The 21,383-nt window shown below is 43.4% G+C and overlaps 1 protein-coding gene across 1 annotated transcript; it reads right to left on the bottom strand.

Moving 5' to 3' along the window:
- Positions 1–1,894: 1,894 nt before the first annotated feature.
- Positions 1,895–15,938, bottom strand: spon2a (spondin 2a, extracellular matrix protein). The gene is made up of 6 exons (XM_084353900.1): positions 15,703–15,938; positions 10,536–10,764; positions 7,757–7,977; positions 4,322–4,513; positions 3,789–3,960; positions 1,895–3,600 (listed from the first exon to the last, which is right to left on the bottom strand). The coding sequence occupies exons 2-6, from the start codon at positions 10,762–10,764 to the stop codon at positions 3,413–3,415; spliced, it is 1,002 nt and encodes a 333-aa protein (XP_084210026.1). The 5' UTR covers positions 15,703–15,938; the 3' UTR covers positions 1,895–3,412.
- Positions 15,939–21,383: the final 5,445 nt, after the last annotated feature.

The following is a 21,383-nucleotide window of genomic DNA, read 5'->3' on the forward strand; positions in this document are numbered from 1 at the left end:
GAGTTGTATGATGGTTGGACCAATGGTTATTGAGTTTAGGCCAATTTATTCTAAGCCCCGCCCTTTGTAAGGATATTATGTTTGATAGCAGCAATGTTTTGCCTTATACCCAATTTGGTCTTGATTGAATCAAATTTGACTGTTTTTCAGTTTTTGCAAAATAGCACCAAATCCATCATGGCGAGCTATATGGGCCAAGAGGCTTTCTTGTAGAGCACATACTGGCCTTTTTAAAAGTGTATTTTTGGGTGTTAACTATAGCGCCACCATGAGGCAGCCTTTCATCTGAAACTTGGTGTGTGTGTTCAGGAGACAGGCCCGGATGTCTACAGTGAGTTTAGTCATGATTGCTCAGAGGCATCTTCAGTTATGAGCCAATAAGTGATAGGTCACGCCCACTTGCACCCATCTACAGAGTTTTATGATGATTGGACTAATGTTATTGAGTTATGGCCAATTCATCGTAAGCCCCGTCCTTTGCAAGGATATTTTAAATTATAGCGGCCATGTTTTTCAACTGATCCTTCTCATTTCTGAGAGGCATGTGTATCTCTGACCCATGATGCTGTATACCCAATTTGGTGTTGATTGATTAAAAAAAAAGTGGATGTCACTTTACTGTTTTTCACTTTATGCTAATTAGCAAAACATCCATCACAGTGGCCCCAGAGGCACTGAGAGACTTTTTTTGTAGAGCATGTTGAGCTGTTGAGTGTCCAATTTCATGTCATCACACTTATTTTGTTTGGGCTGTGGCCTTGTGATTTTGTAATAGCGCCACCATGTGGCCGATTTGGCTCGTATTTCCAGGGAAGCATTTGCAAACAGTATGATCATTGGGCCAAGTTTCATGTGTGTAGCTCATTCCAGCTCACAGGAGTTTGAGCCGTGACGCAAGACAAATAATTTTGAACCAACACAAAAACAATGGGGCTTGAACCCTAATATATAGCACTGCACATCATATGTTAAACATACCTAAACAGGGCAAATACAATTACACATGCAGTTATACAAAACACAACCAATAAACAGAAAATACAAACTGCCATAAAGGTACCCTTTATTATTCATTGTATTTCCATTTTAATCATAATTTTCATGTCAGTTTGAATTGTAGGGGTTAGGAGTTTCTCATATTGACCTCTTGAACAGAGCAGACTATTACTAAAGGCCGATTAAGAGTTTTCAAGAATGAGGCTTCACCATGTCATTGAGCACCTTAGGTGCCTGTCTTTTTTTTTTAAATTTAGTGCTTGCAAATGTAATTTATATTTTCTTTCATTATTCATGTTATTTTCTCTAATAATAGTAACAGTAATAGTAGCACTGTTGTTTTTGATTGTGCCCACTAGAAGGTGCTACACTGCCACTAACTCTTCATTGCAGTGATGTGGAGGGTCAGTGATTCAGTGGATGTTCTGTCGAAGTGAATATTTGTGATTCCTATCAGTAAAAAAGTGGATATTTACATTCATCCAGACACCACAAAGAAAGTAGCCTGGGAGCTATGAAGCAGCGAGTCATCAAAGTTTAGGATAGAGAGACAAAGTGGAATCATCTAACTTTAATCTATAAATATGTAGAAGTGTGACTTCTATTTTGGGGAATATAAAGCATCATAACCTTTTCATACTGTGATATTTATGGCTGTGTATTTTTGCATTTGGTCCATGAGTCCTTTGGACACAAATAACGCTGTGTCAATACTGGTGAAATTATGCTCTGGCATACACAAATAAGTTGACTTCATCATGTATTACTGGAACTGTGCAAATCAAGAATGTTGTTTGGTCTCAGTTTTAAATATAGACAATGCTTTTACATAATAACACTTTCCAAATGAAACGCCGTGCAGCGGATCAGAGTAACACAGACGTTTTCTTTTTGAAAAACACACCTCCAAATTTATTCATGAGTTATACAAGATAAGGAACATCATACAGTATATACAAAATCTCAACATTAAAAATATCAAAAGAGATAATAATACAAATATTTTCATTTCTATAAAAACCTGCATCTTATTATAAAATAGGCCAGCCTCTTCCGGACGGCTCTTGGCCTCAAGTCAGCCATTAGGTGTTTCTCGTGAAAGGTGATATTTATAAATCGGGGTGTGAGGTTATTTTGAAAGAGCCGTATGTGCCAAGCATGTATAGGTTACCTATGTAAACTAATGCCTCCGTGCCTGTAAAAGTATGCAGTATGTGCAAGGACTTTTGTGTGCAGAATGTGTGTGTGCATAGATGTGAGAGTGTGTTGAAGATTTGTTATTCTGGTCGGCCACTATCAGCGTATGTTGTTGATAATCATAACAAGTCTCATACAGGTGTTTGAGGGGACAGTTTTTCTATCCTGCATCGATGACAATTTATAAAAGTCACTTTTTATCTGAACACATTCAAAGTGTGATCTCAAACTGTCCAACACCCTGCTGCAATCAGACTTTCATTTCCCTTTATTGGTATTAAAATACACCCAGAGGAGTGCACACTCTTATAAAAGCGGGCTGCACAGGTAGTCCAGCAAGTCTTAAATTTCCACAAACACACAAATCCTTTGTATTATCGAGGAAATGCTCAAGATGCAGCAACATTTTTCAGTCCAGCAGTAATAACATGAGAGTCCCAGTGTTGAATACTGGCAGTATCTGTTAGGGTTTGGCTGATGAACAATGCCATCGTTCATCACAGATGGCTGACATCAACTGCTGAGCTCCAACCATCGTAACATTGTGATTTAAAAGGTGTCCCACCAGAGAACACAGTAACGTTGTGTGTCCCCTCAGAGTAGCCGTAAGGCGGAAGTTTGTGATATGTGGGTCAGAAAGTGAAGAGAAGTTTGTTGCTGTTCAGTTCACTAACATTACATCTCCATGTCCCGTTTGTTATTGTCTGATTAAACCAGCTCATTGAGGCAAACCCAAGACACTCATTTGTGGCAGCGTTGTTGCTTGTCTACAGACCGCTGTTAGTGTGTTTCTTTCAACCGTGCAGTTGTTATTCACATTTGCTTAGCCTCCTCAATATAGCTAGCCGGCTAACTTTGTTTCAAGCTTCTGAGGCTGAACAGAGCTATATTATGGACACGTGGTGCCGAGACACAAAGACGCTTTTTAACCCGACACAGGGATGTATGTCGGGGGTGACTGAAGACAGTTTTCTCTGCTTGGTGAGCATTTGGTGGGTGCCGTCAGAGCGGCAGTGGGAAACAGCTGTGACTGTTGCCTTACGGCAACACTGAGGGGACACACTGCCTCAAATTCAGAAACACATGTTACTAACCCCCCACCCCACCCCCAAACAACAATGTCATCGTTCATCATGATGTTTCACTGTGGAAATCGTCATATGCCAGTTTGGCAGTTGTTGCCAAACCCTAGTATCTGTGCTTGTGTGCTCCTTGCAGGTTACTGGACTCTCATACAGCTGTGTGGCACACATTCAGCCTGTTCCTCCAGCTCAGGGCACGGGACGCCAGCATTCGCCGGCCGCAAGAGGATGTAACGTGTGCGGTGGCGGACACCGCCTCTGGAGCATGGACCTAGACACAAACCCCAGGATGACCAGAGAGACACTTCACAGTCCAGTGGTGTCGCTGAATAGAGGGAAAAGAGTTGTCAGACATATACAGCATGTGAGAGTAAAGAAAAACAGAATCTGCAGAAACAAGGGCTGTTTCTGTTAGCATCTACTTTCATGGGATACAAATTAATCCAATAGTATTGCTCATTTTGACCCTTTGCAGGTAAAATATTTGGGGCACATGTGATGCTGTGGTTTTACCTGAGAAACGCTGGGGGCTGATAGAGTTCGGGAGGATATGATTGGACATTGGGGCCTGGCGGTCAGGCGATCTGGTCTGTCGAGTGATCTTTATGCTGGCGATGGGTGGAAGCTCCTTTAAGCGTGGATAGTAGAAGGAGTTGGCTGGATGGTTTGGCATCTGAGATGTGATCTGAAGTCGGCAAAGAGCAGTGAGGCATAATTCATCAAGAGAGCCAGCGGATTCTCAGCAAAAGTTCAAGAGCACAATAGCCCACTTTAAAACATATGCTGGGAATGGATAGATGGTGTATTATGTAAGAGAGGCCCTTTTTTTACTCTAATCATTTCAGGTCAGACACGAGTGCCGCCAAGTAATCATTTCAGTGAAGACAGCTAGGAATGATGCCCCAAATGAGCCACGCTGCAAACCTATTTTAAGAAGACGAGGGCCATCCACCTTGCTTTGTCTTCGGAATAAACGCACAAATGACTAAAGTAATGAGTAAATGTGCAAACAAATTATCTTCTTTCTTGAGGATATTATAGTTCACCTTTGTGATGTTTTCAGGTGGGCTGGTGGGGAAGTTGGGAGAGGAGAAAGTGAATCCGCTGTCTGTCCCCGAATCATAAGGCTGGAGGTCAATGGTCACTTCCTGTTTCCACTGCGCGCCCTCGCAAAGGTTCAGGCTGTCCACACCGACGAACCAGTCAGGGCTGGGGATCATTTTCACCAGCAGGGACAACTGTGGGTCAGAAAATGGAGAGGGAATACGGTTAGTTCAAACTAACTCAAATGAATTGTAACAACTCTGTGATCCCTTAACTTTTTACCATGCACCATCCTCAGGTCAACATTTTTGTCCAATACTTTGGTTTATGGCTGGAAGACTAAGAAGGTAACTGTAACACAATCAATTGGTCTTAAGAAAGTTGATTACCCCTCCAAAGTACTGTTGTCTGTTTATATATACTGTGTGTCGAGTTAAGTTAAAGGAATGATAGAAAGATATGAAGTTATACACACACACACTGTTGATGTCAGGATTTATAAACTTTGTCATTTATAAATGCATTAACTGGGGAATGCATGTGTACATGCATGCACCCACTCAGTTTCCTGTGCAGGGTTAGACTGTCTCCCGTGTGATGGATGTTTCCTCAGAGCTGGTGACCTCATACAGGAAGTGGCCTGCATGGGGTCAGCACACGCTGAGGTGGCAGACGCCCAGAAAACAGCACATTTGAAAACGCCTCCGCACTTGTGGCCTGATATTCGAGGGCCGCGGTGGGTTTTGGATGGAGTAGTGCTGGAATGGACTTCAAACCAGTGCACCAGGTAGAACAGACCACGCGGGATAGGGGGCAGGTAGTGTCAGCTGACACTACCTGCCCCCTATCTTGACTTGTTTTCTTGAATGTGACACACAGCAAGACACTGAGAAACTGAATCAGAAGCAGGTCTGTAGCTTTTTAGAAACCTCCTCTGATCCCCTCCTTCATTCCTTCCTTCTTTCATCCCTCCTCTCGTCCTTTTTAGCCTCCTCTCAAACAGCGTTTTTTCCATGAAGCCCCATCCTGCTGCATCCATCGGGTCAGTCATTAGGGATGTCTACACTGGGGTATCCTTCCCTCACCACTGGCTTGATCAGTCAGTGCTGGTTTGCAATATGCTGGCCAGGAAGTATATCTAGAGCACAGAGAGTTGCTCAAAGCTCCTGTTATCCCTCTAAATTTTTTCTCCATCACAGCAAATCTTCCGCTGAGCCCCAGAGAAAACGAGTTGTCCTAGAAAACATGGAACTTCTGCACCTTTATGCCCAGGAACCGTACTTTCTGTAGTGCCACTGATCTCAGAAAATACTGAATCTTTACGAGTAATGCCACTTGGATCCTGAATTGTGCTTATTTGGATTTATTTGTCTGTTTGGATCCTGAACAGCAAAAGCAGTCGGCTCATGAATACGGAGATGAAAATCATCTGTGTTTGGGATTTTTGGGGCATTGCGTATGATTCTTTTTGATTTGTGGGGAGGATAAAAGCGATGGGATTTGTATACAAGTGTGCGAGAGAGAGAGAGAGAAAGGCACGACTTTGAGATTAAGATTCACCACATTCTGTCCGTCTTTGTCATGTCAGACACAAACACACGAGTCAGACTGTGCTAAAAACAGACGGGCCCATTTTAAAGCCGCCACAGACATCTTGTACCTAGATGACGAGCTGTTAATCTGCTGTCCATGACAAGTACTTACCGAAGATGCCCTCTGACAGGGTTGTTTATGATTTATAAGGGCCCTCGGGTTCAGGCAGTGGAATAACCAATAAACAAATGTAGGTCACCAGTCTCTCAGGCAGGCACACACCTATTTCTAAAAACTCCAGTAAAATGTCTGCCCTTCCTCTTCACCTCTTCCTCTCTCACTCATCAGCTACATATGCTTTACACATAAAGGAATGCTTTATTTCAAGGTGTAACTGTTTCAGTCGTATGACACATTTTTCCACAGCGCCGTACCTCATTCCTACCTTAAATCCTTTGCCTTTGATTACGCCCCAGGCCCAAATTTAGCACAAGCCTCAAAGAAAAAACAAAACAACCATGACCCTCCGCTCCCAAACTCACTTATTATTCAACAGCAGCGGTACCCTGTAGTCCAGTGATAAGCAATGTTGTACCCTAGTTGGAGATTTAGCTTCTGGCCCACATTTATCAGCCTTTTTTTTTTTTTTTTTTTACCTCAAAAGTGGGGCAATACGGGGCTTCAACAGTCTGAGTTCACCAGATCAAATGGGGTTAGTTGTTTTAGTGCCAAATAGGGATAGATCCCAAAGGATAGTAGCACAAAGAGGGAATTTTGCACTAAAAATACCCACTTGATTTGGCTAACTCAGACTGCTGAAGCCTCGTATTAGCTTCGGCTGAATGTCAGAATGCAGTTTATCACAAAAGGAAGGGGTCACCTCAGGGCTGGTATGGTAAGGAAGAATGATTACAGCAACCAGTAACTCTCTGTGCATATGAGCATGTGAGAATATAATATTAAGATTTGAACCTATTCTTTACTTTTACCCTTAAAGCTGATGTAAGTGTTATTAAAATGAGTGTTAAATAGCTCTGTATTACAACAGTAATCACTGTTATAGACTTGTGCAGTAAAGGACACAGAACTTTATAAAGAGTCAGTCTTGTCCGTGGCAAGGTGCCGAGAGCAGGATCCCCCTGTCCTGGTACGTAGCCCAGCAGTGGCGGAAAAGGGAAAGCTACCAATTCCAGCATCAGTGACACTTACCACCAAACAGACCAGGCTAATGATATACAAAATCCCAGACGATATATAGTCTCATATCACGATAAAGATATATTGATGTATTTCCCAGCTCTAGGGGGTTATAGTTATGTCAGGGGGGATGACAACAAGGCTTCAAGAGATAGTCCAGCACATAAACCCCCATATTATGTGTTCATTAGTGAGATTAACAGGTGCTGGTAGGCTGATTTGGGCCAGGCTAACTGTTTCTCCCTGTTTCCAGCTTTTATGCTAAGCTAAGCTAACAGGCTGCTAGCCGTAGCTTCATATTGACCGTGCAGACATGACAGTGGTAACGAGCTTCTCATTTAGATCTTGGCAAGAGAGTGAATAAACATGTTTCCTAAAGTGCCAGCAGTACTACTCCTTTTACCAAACTTCATCCTGAGCTCACAGAGTTCAGTGGGACAGGCGGCAGACAGAGTGCAGACCGCGCAGGATGGATGTGGGCGTTTGTGGCTGCAGGGCTTCAGCACTCGGGCTAAACATAGTCTGATTGGATAGTGGAAAGAAGTGGTGAAGTGTTTGGTCAGAGCGGATGGCCGACGTTATGTGGAAGCCCGGGTCACCAGATGACTGAATAGATTTAGACGGTTTGTGTGACTTACTGTGTCTGAGCATGTCTGTGTGCTTTTGTGAATGACCATTGCTTCTACTTAAGTTTTATTCGTGCCTACCAGTGAGCTCCGGGGCTGCATGAGCAACTCGGTGGAGCTGTGCCCGATGCCGTTAGGGATGCCGGCCGTTCGGTACATGGCGCCGACCGTGCGTCTCTTCCTGGCCTCCTTGGCCGCCTTCATCAGTTCCACCGTCACCCCGACTTCAGCGAAGCTCTGCACGCCTGCACTGGCTGGAGCGCCCTCCTCCCAGAGCCGAAAATGCCGATTATGGCTGACCGCTAAAGAGAGAAAAGAAACACAAGAAAGCGGAGAAGACAGGAGTAAGATGCTTATTCGCTGGAATGCATATCAACGTCAATGAAACACCACAGAGCCTCAGCCAGACGGTGAGATCATTTCCACCATGGAGCCTGTATGTATGTCTATGGTTGCCTCCTACTTCCTGCAATTAAACAGATAATTCTGAAGGAATTGCCAACATGCATGTCTTTGGCATTATTGTACGGTTATAGTTACGTCCTTTCTCGATCTATCACTGATAAAACCACAGCACCGGCTGAAGCTGCCAGTAGATAGGTCAGGAGCTCGGAGTCAGCAGCCAGATGGAGGGCAAAAAAACTCTTTTAAACATTTTTTAAAACTGATATTGATACTTTTTCAGTCTCTTCGAGCCGACAGAACCATTTTATTCACATTCTCATATTAAGTCCTGGTTATCTTTGAAATCTGTTGAGAATAAAGAGACTGATTTAGGTTAAACTGTTTCTACCGCAGGTTCTGGAGCTCCATATTGAAACCCACAGAGCCACTGGCCCGGGCCAGTGGTTTTAAGGGCAGAGTAAGGTTAGCCAGAAACACGCTGACAAATGCTCTGATGGTTCTGCCTTACCTCACTTTTCAGAGCTGCATACAGGCGCGCATACACACCCGCTCATTTATACTTAAACACTCTTGACACATGTGTTTAACACACACACCGCACGGAGCCACACACACAACCTGCCCAGCACACTTCACACACTATCTTGTTTCTCCCCAAACTGCCATTAGTTACGCACCTAATTGCATTTCCATCCTAACAAATTTCCCACAAGCGTCAAGACCTTGAAACTCAATAACACATCACGTTTAAGCCCCACCAAGACGTTAAAGCCCACTTCCCGCCCTCACTAAATTGCTCGTGTTTTTTCTTCGGCCAAGACAAACTCCATTCCCTCTTCATCTGGCAGCGTCCTTGGTCCCTCACCCCCGGGTCTCCACAATAACACAAAACCATCACAGGCCCCCAAACCCCTCGACAGGTTATGCTTTTCTTTGTGCTACGACAAAATCAATTTCCAACTTTTGTCCCCTACCAGCCCACTGAGGCCCTTGTGTTTTCTTTCTTTTGGGACAAAGACCATTCCCTGTCCCCTGATGTGGAAAACTTGTGCTTAGTGTCAGTCTTCACCCTGACTAAGAAAAGAATAGACTGCCTCAGTTATTCTTACTTAAATGCACGAGTTTAATTCAAACACAGATCTGTCCACAGAGGAGGTCTTTGTACAGCATGTACACATGGAGACGTATACAGTGACCAAATGATGTGACTGTACGGTGGCTCTCATGTCTGTGTTAAAGCCAAACAGTTCTGAAAAGGTTCACAGGTTCAATCCTGGATGGGTTGAACCAGGTTGAACCAACTCTGAACCAGCTTAATCTAGCACCAGCCCAGAACCAGCACTTGGTTCGCTTTGGTCAAAAAGAGGTCAGGACAGGGAATTCTCTTCACTAATATTAACAATATTTCTGGTGGTTCATCCACATCCGTAAGCTTTCACAAATATGCGACACAAGGTACGGACAGAGGCCTCCATCAGTACCCATATCTAACGTTGACTTTGGGTGTCTGGAGGCACAGATAAGATGAGCCTCAAAGAGAATCCAGACTTCCTAAAGTCTGCTCACAGAAGTATGCCAATTGTGTAGGACAGTGAGTAACCATAGCAACGTATGAATTAAAAAATGTTATGAGACACAGAATCAAATATTCCTCTATGATCATACATTTCTCCAACACACCCTGTTCACCGGTGCCCAAGGACATTAAAACCATTATGGGTGTGTCACGATCTCCGGTGCCTCTCTCTATATGGAGTAAGTAGGCCATCACCCTCTGGCAGGGCAGCAGGGCACCAGTGACAGAGCTGGAAACCAGACAAAGCCACAGACAGTGATGCGTCTAACACACACATACACACATGCATGCACACACATGTACAAACATCTGCCATCCATCCCATTCTCCGTGGCTCGGAAAAAAAGAGGAGAACAGAGGGGCCTGAATCGCTTCTTCTTATTCTCCTCCTGGCTCTGGGCTAAGCGGTCTGACCCCAGCTATCATCACCCACCTTCACCATCTCCGAACCCCCCCCTTCAGTGTTTACCGCCAACACTGTGGTAAACCAGCGGATATGTGGGAAGGAGGGTAGGATCGGGTTGAAGAAATAGAGAAATATTAAAGATACGGCCGGACAGAAGTTAGAAATAACCACCATCTGGTAGCATTTAGACTGTCTTTTTGCTCTCTGTGTCTCGCTGCTTTGCTCATTAACATCTTTCATCCCTGCGTATGTGTCTGTGTCAATGAGGATCTGCTTTAGGTGGAGCTCAGTGTCCCTTCATCTCTATGTGGTCATCATTTTGACTAAGGGAGGTGAGCTAATAACCCTTAACTCTCTGTGCTGCTTCAAGCCTGAAATAGTAGTCGAAATCCAACGGATTATCAGACTTAAGAGGTCAAATTTTCCATCAGTAATTGCTGGTTTTCCAATAACCTGTTTTGCAGCTTTCTCACCTATGAGTTTGGACCACTGTGCAGGAGGCCGGAACAGTGGATACTGCTTGGGGAAGGCCTGCGGGCTCCAGTGACCCGTAAAGACCAGTATGTAGGAAGCAGGACCCTTGGCTGTGCATTCTGTCGCACTGAGCGGTCGCAAAGGTCCAGCAAAAGAGAGGCAAAGCTTGAGAAGCACAACGAGTAGCTGCTGCAGCCAACCGCAGGTCAGGTGCTCCGATGACATCATCTGAAAGAAATGGAGAAATGAAAAATGGTTGTTTAAGTTTTCCTCACCCGTGGTAGATGTATCAGGTTTGCACATGATTGGGTTCCCAGCACAAACACAGGTAATGATGCTGCTGCTCCTGTTGTATTGAACTCATTAGACGTGGGGCTCTTAGAAGGACTTCAGCACGTTATGTTTAGTCCAACAGCGAGCACATGAAAGGATCTTAAAGGAACAGTTCACCCCAAAATAAAAAACACATTTTTCTATCTAGAGTGCTTTGGTGTGAGCTGCTAAATTTGGAAATATTTCGGTCATAGATGTCTGAGTAATCCTGTCATGATTTCTGGAAAGAGACACTGCTGTTGAGTTTTTAAAGTGTATTTTATTGGCCATCTAGTCCTTTTACATTAGAGTGAAGGTGGACATCTCTAAAGCTGATATCTCCAAAATTCGGCAGCAGAACAGGTACAAGGAAAAAACATTTGATTTTGATTACGGGATGAACTGTCCCTTTAACATGAACTTTTAGGAAACCAAACCCAGGCAATCCTGGAAAATCAGTACAACGGGAAGTTTCACGTCCCGGCCCTCATATCACAACACATACGTTTTATCTAGGAACAAAGCTCATTGAACTCATCGGCCCCCGGAGCCTTCGATTTAAAATTATCCTCCCATCCCCCTGTAAGCCCAGTCAGTGTGTGTGGGTCCACAGCCAATCTGTGGCTACACGGCAAAACGGTTAACATTCATAGCTGTCACGTTAATGTCTGCCACAGAGGCAGGCCTAAAATAAAACAACACAGATGACATCTACGAGGACAGATGCAAATCCTGTCTGCTCTGCTGCTCTACTGACCTCACCGACTGACCATCCACTGACCACCAGCTGCTGAGTCAGACTGTGAGGAGAGCGGAGGAGGCCACGTGAGTGATAATTGCTACAGTTTTCAACCTTATGGTGTTGGGATAAGGTGGACTTTATTTTTTTATTTTTTATGATGCTCTGGGGGATGAATGTAAATCAGTGTGAATGTAAATTTCAGATGGAGCAGAATTAAAACAGCAGCCTGACAAATACTTATTTTGTTATGTGTGTGCGAGTCTGTGTGCACATTATACTAATGTTCTCAGTTTGTAAGGCTGCATTCAAAAGGTGAGCTTTGAAATAGGGATTGACCAATATTGTTTTTTCAGGACCGATAACAGATATTTAGAAACAATAAAAACATTTGCAGTAAAAATGAAAACCTTAGTGTCGAAATGTAGAATAACCAGCGATGGACTGTAACTTGGTGCAATTTACTTTGGTTCTGTACTGCCACAAATTTCGGTAGTGTTTCCATTTTCTGCTTTTTCTACATTTATTTGACAACTTCAGCTTCTATTTATTTTGAAGATTCAGATTATTCAGTGTTAACAGGCTACTTCTCGTGATGGTTGACCAGTCAGATAGTGTTGTTGGGACCACAGAGGAGTGACTATAGACAGAGAGAGAATGCTGCATCGGAGCCAAAGGAGGGATTTTTTTTAATTAATCTATTACAAAAACTGCCGATACTGATGATCTGAAAGATGCTGAATATCAGCCCTGACAAAACCGGAAACCACCAAAAGAAGTACAGAACGGGGATGACGCAGTTTTATTGTTTTAAAGTTTAGTGACTGCATCTTTGGCACGATTGTGACGAAATCTGTCCACAGACATATAAACATCTGGCAAAGTGCTCAAAACCACTTCTTTGGTTGTTCCCGCTACAATAGGTGTTACCAGGATGACATCCACCCACACACTCGCACGCATACTCACACTCATGAGGTGAAAACACTACCAGCCGTTGCTGCCGTGGCTGGTAAAAACAAATTATAGATGTGATGTGTCCAATTTGACACTTTTGGCAAGTTTACCGCATTGAAAGTGCACTGAAAAATAATTGATGTTATTTCCTGTTAAATAACAACAGATGTTTTAGCTTTGAGTTGACAGTTTATAACATTGATTTTTCTCTTTGTGTGTTACACAGAGGGACAATGATGTTTTGTGGCTGCAGCCTTGTGTGACGTTTCTAAGGGTTACTATACTATAACTAAACCTCCAAGCAGCTGCAGAATGCAGACGGTTAAATTTGGGGTAAGTCCACACACACACACACACACACACACACACACACACACACATTGACACACATTAGAGTCATGTCCTGCTGCACAATGTCCCTGAAGTTTATTTCCAGAGGTCAGATAGTATTACTCTGCCAATATAGCTGCAAAACTCCAACTCTGACACTTTTCTGACCGCAGACGTGCACTGAATGTCGCTCCAGTGTTTTATCAATTCCCTGTCTCCATTAAATGTATATTAACCACTGCAAAATTTAACAGCCAGCCATAAAAATACCTCGAGTATGGAGACACACAGAGCCCAGCTTTGATCTCACTGCTCAGTCATCTGATCATCTCACTGGCTGCAACTTTGCAGCTCTGCAGGAGGCCGATAAAGCTCCAGGTCGAGCTGCTGAACGACGCAACCTCTTCCAAAAAAGTTACTTTCTTTTGGAAAAATGTCTTGATAGTATTATTTTTCAGACTGATCAGCGGTTTTTCACACTCGAGACCAAGCTCTGTGTGCTCGGGTTAATGGAGGCTCAGCTGAAGGTTTTTCACATCAGTGTGAGATCTTAACTGCTACCTGTCTGCTCCATTTAGTATACAAAAGGAGGTCAGTCCTGTCACAGGCTGTTGCAAAGATTGACCTGTTTTTGGCTCTTTTACACACACACATTCCAGACAAGAGAGATCAACATTTTTAACTGTGAATTTCACACACTGAACATGATCTCTTTCTCCAAAATGATTTGTTTCTCAAATACAGTGGAGATACTCTGTTGCTGGCTATAACAACGATTACTCAGATGACCCCATTCTACACTTCAGCTCAGAAGACCCTTCGACCTTCCCTCTGAACTTGTCACACTGACACTATAACACACTAAGGAGACATTTCTTGAATTTCCACACTGACACACTGAACTTTATCAGTCAACACACACAGAGAGCTGCTACCAGCTGATGTCTGCTCTTGAAAGCACATGCAGCAATAATAATAGACTGCGCGGTATTTGTTAATGCATGCAGAGGCACACACTTTATTCTCAGTTTACACACACATGTGCGCTCACACCGCCGACTCTCTCGCCGCTCTCATCAGTCAGCGTAGATAGACACATGCAGCAGTTTTTCTGTCAGGCACAAGACACAATAAAATGAGGGGATGTGGCGCGGAGCCAAATGTGGCGGCTGCCGCCCCATGGGCACCTTCACTGTGCAATTACAGCCGACTCATGCAGAGATAATACACACATCCAGCTCGCCTCATATATGCAGGTATGCACGCACAAGCACAGATTTGTGCACACAGTGGGAGGTAGGTTCATTTTTAACAAGGGGATGGCGGGGATGTAATTTGCTGTTTTCCCTAAGAAAACACTTTTTCCCCCATCTAGTTTTTGGGATCAGGAGCAGTGAGAAGAAAGATGCATTAAGTAGCCTTTTTACACATGCGCACCTATCTGCACACCATTTCCCTTTGTGGGATAAGCACAGAGACAGACAGAAAGACACACTCAGCCAGGCATGAATCTGGACTGGTTCTCAGGCAGGAGGAGGGGAAATCATGACAGTGTGGGTAGAAGTCAGAGAGACAGAGAAGTGAGTAGGGCATGCAGATTTTGGTTTGCCTTAAGAAAAAAAACAGTTGGATGGACAGTGGGTGTGTATATAAACTGCACTAGTGAAGGTGAAGAAACTAGCAAAAAAGCATCCCTTCTGAAAGATGCAGTTCCAACAAAAAAGCTTTTTTTATTCTTGCATGACAACAACAACATGGCAGAAAGATATCTCTGCTTGAGTCTGCCCATTTAAACTTTGTTAATTGACTTATACATTTATTTATGTATCTGTGGTCTATTTGTTGAGGATGAGCAACCACTTTGTGGAAGCTACTGCCGATCCAAAAAAATATATATATTAGAAAATACCTTTTGAGATACAATGTTGTGTACGTTACTTGTGTCTTTTCCAATCCGATGCTACTCTGTATTTCTGCTTCACTGCAAATAAAATCCTGTAGTTTTTACACACAACACTGACAGATCTAGTTGCTAGTTATTTTTGAGAACATGATGCATTGTTACAGATTGAACACCTCAAAAGTTTACAAGAACCGCTGCAACATTCAAGAAATCAAAACTCATAACTCGTAATACATTTTTTAAATTATATATAATATTAATGAGGTCATAATACAAACTCATAACTGAATAAACAAGCTGTTCTCAGAGGAAAATACGGTCCCCAGAACACTGTTTGAAGCTAGAAAGGTGGCAGGGTCCGCCACATATAGTAAATATAGGTAAAACGCTATGAAATTGTGTTGTTCCTTTCAGGTCAGTTTGTTTATTCAGCTATGAAAATGAAGATAGTTTGTTTATTTAGTTTGTTTAGGCATAACAAATCAGTTGACGAAGATTTTCCTCTTCTGATAAAAATTTCTTCCACAAAACTACACAGTGCACCTTTACTATGCTGCTTAAACATTAATGCATCAGTCTGAACAACATCACATATTACACTCTGAAGCAGCCACTGCATATCTTTAACTCACTTATCCGTTTAAATGTTGTAGGCACTAATTCTACAAAACACTTTTATAATAATACACTTTCAGTAGGCAATATTTTAAATGCATAACTTTCACTTGTAATAGAGTAATCGCTACTTTTCCTTCAGAAAAAGATCAAAACACTTCTTCCGCCACTGCATCCATTTACTCCAAAAATGCCACATTTTCCCAATGAAGAAACAAGCTGACTGGATGTCATACGGTTAAAAAAAGAAGAAAAAAAAGGTGGCGTGTGGTGCTGCGGAGAATGAATGGAGTGTCAGTGTGAGTCCTACCTGTGTCGGATCAGTCGGTGTCAGAGAGAAGCTGCAGCACAGTCACTCAACTCTCAGAGAGGATACAGCTCCACTGTCCGCTGCAGCCCTATCAGCCTTTATCCCTCTGTCTTTATCTCTCTCTCCAAGTTTCTCTCCTCCTCCTCCCTTCTCTCTCTCATTGTATCTCCTCACATTTCTCTCTCGCTTTCTCTTGCTGCCTCTCTCGCTTTCTCCTCCCCCTCCTCCTCTTTTCTCCCCCTACCTCTCCATGTATGGAGAGGCAGTTAACAGCCTCTCCTCCGATGTCCCTCTCTCCCTCTATCTTTCTCTCTCTAGCCTTTCAGTGGCTGCGTAAACTCGGCAACCTCTTTGCTGACAAGGTAATCAACACCACATTGGCCTCGCTTAACATACACCACTCAGCATTGTGTGTTTTCTTACCGCTCTATCAGACGAGGGAGGTGTAGGTTTGCTGAATAATGGCAGGAAAGTAGAAAAGGGAGAAATGAGGGATAGGGCTTGCTCACAGACTCGCAACCTGGACAACAGACGTCTGGACAGAAGCTTTTGTTTTCTGCAGGTCATTTACTGATTGGACATGCGGGGAATCAAAGGGTTTTAAATAGTCCTTTCTTCCCCTTTCAGTTCTGTCCTGTGGCAGATCCAGCTGTGATCTCAGCCGAGAAACCCCTTTTCTTCAGGTCAGGGTGTGTGTGTGTGTGTGTGTGTGTCAGAGGAGTGTGGTCATCAGTTCCCACAGCTGGTACACACATGGGCGACCAGGGAGGTTTCTCTCAACGGCCGCCGCTAACTTATCAACATGTCAAAGCTCAGACTAAACCAGGCCTGGTGTGTACGTGTGTGTGAAATCTCCAGGAACTTTGGTTACTTTCCATGGCCGTGACGCAACGAAGCAGCCAACCTATATTTCCTCGAGTGATCTCACGCCCACACACACGTACGCATTCTTGGGTACAGCTAGTCTTCAGATCTGCTAATCAACCTGGCCGACATCAGCCAGAACCGAACCCTGCAGTGGGACAACTGCAGACCTTTAAACCGACTCGGCCACGTCACTGACTCGCCTGTGAACCTTCCAGGAATGAGTGGAGACGAAGAGGAGCAGACGGAGGACGGAGAAGAGGAGGGGTGGGGGAGTTGGATGTGGATCAGGTAACAATTTGGTCTTTGTGTCTTGCAGTCATAAACAATCAAGTAAACAATTACGCCCTGTGCCCATCTGTTTCCTGATTTCTTTCGTCATTCCTCTCCACCTCCAAAACCTCAGTCCACTATCCATCTATACATCCATCCATCTGTCTATCCATCTTTTCTTCTGTCTCCGCACTTGAAAGTAGGTTACAGGAAAAAGCCAGACTTCCCCGCTGCTGCCCGCTGATTAATGACAGTGAGCTCAGCAGCCAGATTGACTCACATTAATGTGAAGCATCACTGACACACTGTCAGCTACGCAGGTGTGCGTATGTGTGAGCGCACGCAGCGCACACAACATCGTTTTTTTGTGACCTCACGCTGACAGCTTACGTCAAAGGACATTTAGGCAAACCTATGCGGGAATTGATGATTATTTTGATTGCAAGAACACAGACGCATAGTTTTGAGCTAAACCACAGTCTGCAGCATACACACACACACACACACACACACACACACACAGGGGAATGATTGTAGGTTGCCTGACTGACGCAAATCTCAAATAAAGCTGAAAGTTTTCTTCCTGTCAATCATGTGCTCACGTCAATGTTACATGAGCCAAGTGAGTGAAGCGATGAGAGGAAAACCATGAGCTAATCACTGAGCGCTGGGCCGAGGCCATACTAGCTCCGGTGTCTCGGCTTCAACGCCGCAAACCCGCCAGACCCCTAAGAGAGATAGACATGAGGAAAGAGCAGTATTAGGAACAGATGGATAATGTTGATGGTGTACTGCGCTAAAATAAGATGGAAGAAGGGTGGAGGAAAAGAAATACATATATTTAAATCACCTTTCAATCACCTTTTGATATTTGATGTTAATGTTTGTGTGTGATCGTGACAAAGTGTGGTCCTGGAGACACCTTTTGTCAGATAGTTTTTGAGATACGTGAGTTTGGACCAAAGAGAAAAGATGTTTGTGCTGGTCGAATAAAAGATGCACTGCAGCGTCTTTTTAAAAATGACAGCAAAGTCGATGCAGTCTGACGTCACATCTGAGTTATTTAGTGGCTGGAATAATATTTGATCATTCCAAAGACAACCGAAGACAAATATTTATCCGCTCTGCTTTGGGGTTGGTAGTACGATCCCTCCAAGTGGGAGGGTTCATCTGTCTGGAGACTGATTCATCACACAGACATGTACGCTCATATGCTAACTTTGTCTTGCACACACAACCCTAATCTGTCGAAGTGCTCTTCTATCTCCCCATCAAGACTCGAAACAATATTTTACTTTTGCTTATTATGCTCTCCGTTAAGTGATCTTGCATGACCTTTGACCCACTTTGAGTTGCTTTCTTCTTTCATGTGACCCACTCACTTAAACCAACAGAAGTTACCTAAGCAGGATGACCTGTTACCGGGCAGTTTACTGGAGGTACTGACCCAGAAGCTGTACGGGAACCGGTACTCCCATTTTACTGGCTTGACCACTGTGCTCCCAGCCTTGATTAAGTCTGAAGCTCTCAAAACCCTTCCTCCACCATCTCCTCCTCCCCCCGTCTCCTTCTCCTCCTCCTCTTGGACTAAACAAACAAATAAAAAAAATCTGGCTGCCCAGCAGGGGGCTGTCGGGGGAAATGTATGGCGCTGGGTGAGGTGTGTGATGCTCCGCTGCACTCTGTTGCACAAGAGTCGGACTTATTGGAAGCAACGAGCCAAAGTGTGTTTGAAGTGTGTGTGCATCAGGTCTGTTAAAATACTGCTTGCATCCTGGGCCTCCTTCAACGACACACACTGGTATAGACACGCTGTTATGTAATACGCCTGTCCCTCGTGCACACACTGGCCAGCACAGGATGTAACAGTATGTTTATTGGCCTCCGATCCAAGTATCCGTAATGACTGAAATCTAAAGAAAAGGATAACTAGAAGGCTAAATCAATAAGTCGATTACCGCTTTTTAGACTGATTTTTGGATTGATTGCCATCTTGTACAAACATTCACGGTCTCCAGAGGATAAAACATGACTTTTGTGATCCACTGTCTTTTCCTCTCGCGCCACAACGAGGTCAAGGTTTTGTACGAAGGCCGTGTTTGCAATTTTTTTTTTTGTGCTGTTATCTCAAGATCACGAGTTTAATTATTTTGTTATTTCAAGAGAACAAGCATTGTTATCTCCAGATAATGAGATGACCAGTTGTGACGAGAAGGTTGTTTCCTCTTATTACTTCTAATGTTCATCAGTTCAGAAGCCCTTGATCTTGAAGAAGGCCTGAGGGTTGAAACGTCGATTAAAGAAACTGCATATGGAGCCAGAGTGTGCGACACAAGTGCCATGCTAACATGTACAGATACCATCTTGTGTCAACTGTTTTTTTAAAACCAAAAACATCAGATTAATTAGTTATACGTGCACTTTATGTCCTGATGTCAACTTGAAGGTTTTCCTATCAGCTTTAAATCAACCATTGTATGTCAGCCTAGTCCTTACATAATTAGCCATAATGTAAATACCCCATTTAATCCACTTTGGAAAACATTCTTACAACAAATGGCAAAAGTTCACACATAAAATTTGTTTGTAGACTCCCAAACCCAACTCACAGAGCTATGAATCTTCGAAAATTGTCTTCTCGTTGCTGATGATTTAGTTCTCTCTATCCGATCTGTCGAAGTTGTTTAAAGCTGCTGGACTGTGGATTTCTTTGTGAAGGACTTGGGCCGGATTTTCATTGACAGTCCAGTCTCGTCTCAGTGCCTCTCTCAGCTTTGCTAAACAGCAGCTAACGTTAGTTTAAAAAATTGAGTCCGCTAACGTAAACTGACAACCAGCTGCCGGCACAGCACAGAAATGATAAATGCAGCATTTATTTTCAAAAATTAGAAACTGTGATCTCCAGGTTTCATTTAGTTGGAGGGGGAACTGACCCAGAATTCACTTTAAATCACTGTAAAGTCCTCGTCAACAAGCGGGGCTGAAGCCTCCGAGCTTCCAGCTCTATGAATGTGCAGCCCAAATTAGATCAATCTGTCCCTTTTATTGTCCCTTTTATTGAGAGATATCACACTTTAAAAACAGGGACAGATAATCCTCTCATAAATCCTATCTGGAGAGTTTGGACAGATACACAGATATCTGGTACCTCCATAGCACTACAGTGTCACACCCTCTGTCCCTGCTGCTCTTTGGGATGAGATTATTAAGTTATGGTGTTGTACTTTTCCATTTTTAAAGGCTGCCTCAACTCGTTTCTTTAAGTGCCCACAGGTCAGGCACCGTATTTGTTTACTACAGGGTGGATAAAAACCTTTAAAATGTTACAGCTAATGTCCGTCGAGCAATCACAGCCAAGTGGGGAAAGGATTTGGGCGTCTGTTGTACAAACTCTGAATGGGAATCATTATGTAAACACGCTCACTTGTTTTCTTACTGACCGCTTTCATAAGCTGTCGCAATGCAGCGTCATTCACAAAGACCAAAAGTATTTATAAAATGTGTCCTAGATGTAAAACAGATACGGGGATCATCCCACATTTGTTCTGGGATGGTGAAAAACTCGACCACGACTCGAGATTCATCGGAGACAGAACCAAGAATATCAGAGGTCCAGAGCTCTTGTGTTCAGCTTGTAAACACCAACACTCCCCACAGTTAACTGAGCTAACTGGCTAACACATCTACAGTTAGCAGCAGTTAGTGGTTACTCTGGTGATACGCTGCCCCCTGTTTGATTGGGTTTTTTAAATTTTATTTTCTGTTTATTTTCTTTCATTTGCTTTTACATTGAACAAAACTGTAACAAAACCCGAAAAAGAAATCAAATAAAAATATGTGTGTAGGCGGCACCGCACTCTCTTTACAAGCTTTGATCCGTTCTTTTCACACCAGCCGGACACATGACCCACTTTTTATCCCATATGCAGTCCATTTTCCCTAGCGTTGTGCGTGGGTGCTTCATTTGGTCCTTAGATAATGACTTAGTTTTTCCTCGTCATATAGTTCTTCTACAAAGTCCAGCCACTGTCCTGGTCTGGGGGTGTGTGATGTGATGGCTTTTTTTGTCTCTAGGTATCAGACCCAGGGACACAATCCCAGGATCCTTTTCGAATGTAGAGTAAAATCTCTTCAAGAGTCTGAATCACAATGTCCCAGAATGACTTTTTTTTATACTCGACCAGAAAATCTGTGAGTGATTAGCATCGGTCTGACTGCATTGTCTCCAGCATTGCTGCTGTTTACCCAATTGTTTATTTTTTTTTATGTGTGGTGTAACAAAAAATCGAATTCAATTTTTCCATTCAAATTCCCTCCATCTTCTAGAGCCAGTGGAAGACAATCACTCTCTGACAGTTTGATTTTCATTTCCTGTTCCCAGGAACCCATTGTACTCAATAAATGTATTGTTACAGATACTTATGGTTGGGAGGGAGAAGAAGTGAACATGGGAGAGCTGTGGCAGGTGGGAGATATAAAAAGAGAAATCCTTCACGAACACAATCCTGTTTATCATCACAAGATAATGTGCACTCTACATTACC

This window comes from Pagrus pagrus (assembly GCF_965226575.1).
Source record: "Pagrus pagrus genome assembly, chromosome: 5".
NCBI classification, from domain to species: Eukaryota; Metazoa; Chordata; class Actinopteri; order Spariformes; family Sparidae; genus Pagrus; species Pagrus pagrus.

Bases quoted from the DNA above. Each gene is read 5' to 3' on its own strand.
- spon2a (XM_084353900.1), bottom strand. From the start codon at position 10,764: ATGATGTCATCGGAGCACCTGACCTGCGGTTGGCTGCAGCAGCTACTC. The intron at 7,978-10,535 runs GTGAGAAAGCTG...TTCTCTCTTTAG, and splicing joins ACAGTGGTCCAAACTCATAG to CGGTCAGCCATAATCGGCAT. The intron at 3,961-4,321 runs GTGAACTATAAT...TGCCGACTTCAG, and splicing joins CACCTGAAAACATCACAAAG to ATCACATCTCAGATGCCAAA.